This window comes from Neomonachus schauinslandi, chromosome 4 (genome assembly GCF_002201575.2).
Source record: "Neomonachus schauinslandi chromosome 4, ASM220157v2, whole genome shotgun sequence".
Lineage (NCBI taxonomy): Eukaryota > Metazoa > Chordata > Mammalia > Carnivora > Phocidae > Neomonachus > Neomonachus schauinslandi.
The window spans coordinates 108,170,408-108,176,318 of NC_058406.1; the positions used below are offsets into that span (position 1 = coordinate 108,170,408).

At 36.8% G+C, this 5,911-nt stretch overlaps 1 protein-coding gene across 1 annotated transcript; it reads left to right on the plus strand.

The window, feature by feature from the left end:
- The first annotated feature begins 890 nt into the window (after window positions 1–890).
- LOC110578633 (ATP synthase subunit gamma, mitochondrial-like) lies at window positions 891–1,983 on the plus strand. Its single transcript, XM_021688150.2, has one exon. It carries the CDS (start codon window positions 921–923, stop codon window positions 1,815–1,817), a length of 897 nt encoding a protein of 298 aa, XP_021543825.1. The 5' UTR covers window positions 891–920; the 3' UTR covers window positions 1,818–1,983.
- The last annotated feature ends 3,928 nt before the right edge of the window (window positions 1,984–5,911 follow it).

The window sequence follows — 5,911 nt, forward strand, 5'->3', positions numbered from 1 at the left end:
AGTCAGTATTATACCTTTAGCAAAATTAAGTAAAAAGATTCGAATGTGCCTAGTTTAAAATTGAAATGGGATATTGCCATTCATATAGAGCACAGTTGTGATTGTCTCTTTAACCAATTAAAAGGCACACACAAATATTTTCTTTTTTTATTTTTATTTTTTTTTAAATTTTTATTTATTAATTTGACAGAGAGAGACACAGGGAGAGAGGGAACACAAGCAGGGGAAGTGGGGGAGGGAGAAGCAGGCTTCCCGCGGAGCAGGGAGCCCAATGCGGGGCTCAATCCCAGCACCTGGAGCTCATGACCTGAGCCAAAGGCAGATGCTTAAGGACTGAGCCACCCAGGCGCCCCCCACACAAATATTTTCATCTGACATGCCATTATTGTGTACCATTACTGACCCTGATTTTTTGAGAGTCTGATAGCCACTGAAGACGCAGGTCTCAACACAGGCATTATTATCCCAAGATATGGATTGTGTCTGTGCAAGAAAAAGAAATAAAATGAACCCCCTTAATTCAAATTTTAAAAAAATCCCACGAACAAACATTAAACTGTCTGAAATAGTTATGAATAATATAGTAAATTTTATTTAAGCATTGCACTCTATTATGCTATCAATTGTAATTTATATTTTCAATTAATGAGACAAAAAATGTTTTATATTACTGCTACAGATTGAACGTTGTATTAGATACAAGTGGGCAGTATTTATATACACATTCATGTGTGCACATATACACACAAGTATTGAACCATTTTTGAAAAGACAAAATATACACATATTTCAGGTATTAAAATGGTCAAATCACCGTATTAATATTGTTATTTCTGTATGATTTCATATAGGTCTGATCTTCAAGCAAGTAAAGAATCTAGCACCCTGTCTGACCGACCTTCAGCCGGGCCGGTACCACCATGTTCTCTCGGGCGGGCGTCGCTGGGCTCTCGGCCTGCGCCGTGCAGCTGCAATGGATCCAAGTTCGAAATATGGCAACTTTAAAAGATATTACCAGGCGACTAAAGTCAATCAAAAACATCCAGAAAATCACCAAGTCTATGAAAATGGTAGCGGCAGCAAAATATGCCCGAGCTGAGAGGGAGCTGAAACCAGCTCGAGTATATGGGATAGGATCTTTGGCTCTGTATGAAAAAGCTGATATTAAGGTGCCTGAAGACAAGAAGAAACACCTCCTTATTGGTGTGTCCTCAGATCGAGGGCTCTGTGGTGCTATTCATTCCTCGGTTGCTAAACAGATGAAAAGTGAGGCGGCCATGCTCACAGCAGCTGGGAAAGAAGTCTTGCTTGTTGGAATTGGTGATAAAATCAGGGGTATACTTCATAGGACTCACTCTGACCAGTTTCTGGTGTCCTTCAAAGAAGTGGGAAGAAAACCTCCTACTTTTGGGGATGCGTCCGCTATTGCCCTTGAACTGCTAAATTCCGGATATGAATTTGATGAAGGGTCTATCATCTTTAATCAGTTCAGGTCTGTCATCTCCTACAAGACAGAAGAAAAGCCCATCTTTTCCCTCGAAACTGTTGCAAGTGCTGAGAGCATGAGTATCTATGATGATATTGATGCTGACGTGCTGCAGAATTACCAAGAATACAATCTGGCCAGCATCATCTACTACTCTCTAAAGGAATCCACCACGAGTGAGCAAAGTGCCAGGATGACGGCCATGGACAACGCTAGCAAGAACGCTTCCGAGATGATTGACAAACTGACCTTGACGTTCAACCGCACCCGCCAGGCTGTCATCACGAAAGAGTTGATTGAAATCATCTCCGGTGCAGCAGCTCTGGATTAATGAAAACCAAGTTTCATCCTCAGACAAGAGGTAAAGAAGGAAAATTCAGCCAGCTGATTTTATTTTTAGCTTACTGTTGTCCTTGTCAGAAGAAATTGTTGGTCCATTGTTTAAACTACTAAAGACAGCAAGAGGTTTGTAAATTATCTTACAATAAACAACTTACCGAAAGAAAAAAAAAAAAAAAAAGAATCTAGCACCAATGCTGTAGATAAGTAGATTTGTAGAAATAACTGCATCCTCTTTTTAAATTCAGTTATCTTTCCATTTTAATCTCTGTAAACACTTCCTAGCTGTGAGGAATATCAGGAAACTCAAAATTGTCATAATTAATTTTGGTTCTTCTTTTACAAGTTATTAGTTTCAAAGAAATGGGTCCCAGCACTGGCCATTTTATTAAAATCAATAGTTCACCTTTTAATGCACTATTTTTGGTGTTTAAGCATGTCAGGACCACAAAGCTTGAGTCTCCTACTTCTGCTCCAGCTTGTCATGCCCTGCCCCTCCCCTATCCAAGCACTGGGAAGAAGATGCCTGCAGTATGGGAAACATGCTTCTGCAGGAATTGCACTGCTCCCTGGCATAACAGAAATAGCAACAACAGCACTGTACCATGCAGTACTGGATTCTGTTCTGCTTTGGATGCTAACACATGCTACTCCATGTCTTTGCCTAAGTTTCTTAGCATATGTAGACTTTACCTGTTTCATCTGTAAATCTGAAATGACCTTACCCGCTCACTTCTCGGGGTCTCAGGGGTGTGACTGTCAAAGCATGAAAATCCATATGATTGTGATTAGTCTGTCCTCAATAAGATGAAAGCCTCACACATGCACAATGTGTGGCATATAAATGTTGAATCATCTAATTTATTAAAACTTGAATCACATGGCAGAGTGGCTTAAACCATTTATGGATGAGGTAAGTTTATCAATTTAGTTTAGGATAAGAATGCTAGTCATATATCTAAGTGAAATAGTAGAATTTTCTCAGTAGGCAATTGGATGTGTGTGTGTCTGCGATAAAGAGAGAGATAGGGAGAGAGAGAGAAAATGTATACCTGTGTTGTTTTTTCCAAGACTAGAAGCAGACATTGGAGAGTTATTTGATTGTAAATGATAATTGAAGCCATTGAATGATCTGAGAAAGATTTGGCACAAAACCTTGAGAAACATTAAGATTTATGAGATAGATGAAGAGAAATATATGAGGAGATGATAAAAACATGATACAAGCAGAAACAATGAAAAATTCAAGTTTTGCTTAACAAGGACTGGTCTGCAATGTTGAATTTGCTGACAAGTTCTATCAGTGAGGACAGGCCAGGTTATGCTGTGGTAAATAGGAACATCCAAATCTTTGTGGCACAAACAATGAAGGAGCCATATCCATCCCACACACTTACTTGCTAGTAACCCAGGCCTGTGACACATAATTACTTAAATGTTAACTTGTCACCATGAGAAACGCAAGTGCTCTTAGATTTGTGCACTAGAAAAGCCGTTTGACCCAGAAACACAATGTTTCTTTAGCACACAAATCACAAAATTCCACCCAACCACAAGAGGCTCCTAGACAATCCTGACCATGTGTCAGGAAGGGGATGGTATTGAAAGACAAACTTTTAGCAAGAAACACAAGAACTATCACAGACATAAAGATGTGTCCTTAAAAGTGTGCATTGGATTGAGTGACACAAAAATCACTAAAGACTATGGGGACATCAGTGTCCTTGGAAAACTGTCCCTGACAAGGCTGATGGAGTTGGGATTACATTTCGGGTCACTGGCCAGACTGCTGAAACAAGAAGGAAGAAAGAACAGATCTGGTGGCAGAAAATCAAAGCAAGGGTTTGCTTATGGATTACATTGTTCTGTAAGGTAGAAGGTTCCCTGAGAATAAGCAAAAAAGATCACAAATCTGAGTATTTACATGGAATTTTGAAAGAGTCACTGTGGAGGATAGAAGAAAAAATAGTAGGAATTACAATTTGTAAGAATTCCATCAGTCACATAAACTGAAGAGTCTATACAATACTTAGGCTTGCCTAAGGGACACAGTGTTCTCTCTTCGGTTTCTCTCAGTTACTTTTTAAAGTTTTTTTCATATCTGTTTCCACAATATTTAGAAAACTTATTGCACATAGGCTTATCAGCTTTTTTTCTATTGATGATAAGATTATTTTATGATTACATTGTCTTCCTGGCAATTTTTGTATGTGAGAAAATTTTATTTGAATTTCATTTAATATACATATATCAGGACATATTGTATTAAATCCAATGCATTTAAACAATTCTTTTTTTAACTTTTTTTTTTTTTAATGTAAGCTCTACACCCAACATGGGTATTGAACTCACAACCTGGAGATCAAGAGTTGCATGCTCTACTGATTGAGCCCGCCAAGTGCATCTTAAACAAGCCCTAAGCTACCTGGGGCAATAGTAATCATCTGAAAATTATAATTGTGCCTCTTTTTTGGTGAATATATCTTTTATTTCTATGTCATATTCTTTTGTATTGCCTGAAATTCTAGGCCAGTATTAAATAATTATTTGGATAGAATATATATACTTGTTCCAGATAATTATTTGAATGTTTTCATTACTTCAGTTAATTTTTAAGTATCAGGTTGAGGAGGTATCATTGTATTCTTGGTAATAATGTATTTTCTATCAACACTAGTTTCAGCCTTCATTAAATTCTTCTAGAAGCTGTTGAGATATACACAGGTTTTAAATCCTTTGATTTACTAATGTCACATCACCTTTCCTTCCTATTAATTTTTCAACTTGAGAAAATATTACATTGTATATCAATAATTAAGTTATTTTTTCAATCTAGTTTGTTAGTAGGAAACTTAGATTATTAACATTTTTAAATTAGAAAACATGCAGAATTATAGTATCTTATTTTGTCTTGTTTCTATTTATTACAGTCATTGACAGTGCAAACTAGATTTTATTGCTTTCATCTCATTTCTGATGGTTTACATAAGTATTAGATTCTTCTTATAGTTCTAAATTCTAGTATTATTTAATAAATATTTATTACTCATATGTATACATATATACATATATTTTTTCTAATATCTTAGAATTATCAAAATATGAACTAAAATATCTTCCCCTTTGAGATACAAGAAATAATTTGGGGCCACTTTCAATACCGCAGATTCCCTCATTTTCACTTTTTATTAATAGAGATTTTTATTTTTCTCACCCCTTCCCTTTTTTACCTCTGCCACTCTCTGCTTCTCTCTTATTCTAAAGATGCACTTTTCAGCTTTAACTTTGACTTTTACAACCAAGTTTTCCCTGGTAGCTAAAATTATTAATTAAGTGTCTTCCAACTGAATTAACAAAAGCAGTTTTTGTCAATGTACCACAGCAATTGTTGAAATATAAGATAATAAAAAATAAATACATCATATCCCAATTTTATAAAATTAATTACATAATAAGTGATGTTCATCAATACTATGATATTTTGTGTTGTTTGGTTCACCATAAGGGAGTAGTATTTTTGCACAATTGCACTGGATGCAGCAAAGTTAAACAGGATTCTTTTTTTTTTTTTTTTAAAGATTTTATTGATTTATTTGAGAGAGAGAGAATGAGAGACAGAAAGCACGAGAGGGAAGAAGGTCAGAGGGAGAAGCAGGCTCCCCGGTGAGCCAGGAGCCCGATGTGGGACTCGATCCCAGGACTCCAGGATCATGACCTGAGCTGAAGGCAGTTGCTTAACCGACTGAGCCACCCAGGCGCCCTAAACAGGATTCTTTTTATTTTATTTTATTTTATTATATTATGTTAATCACCATGCATTACATCATTAGTTTTTGATGTAGTGTTCCATGATTCATTGTTTGCATATAACACCCTGTGCTCCATTGAATACGTGCCCTCTTTAATACCCATCATTGGGCGACCCCATTCCCCACTGCCCTCCCCTCTAGAACCCTCAGTTTGGTCTCAGAGTCCATAGACTCTCATGGTTCATCTCCCCTTCTGACTCCCCCCCCTTCATTTTTCCCTTCCTACTATCTTCTTTTTTTTTTAACATATAATGTATTATTTCTATCAGAGGTACAG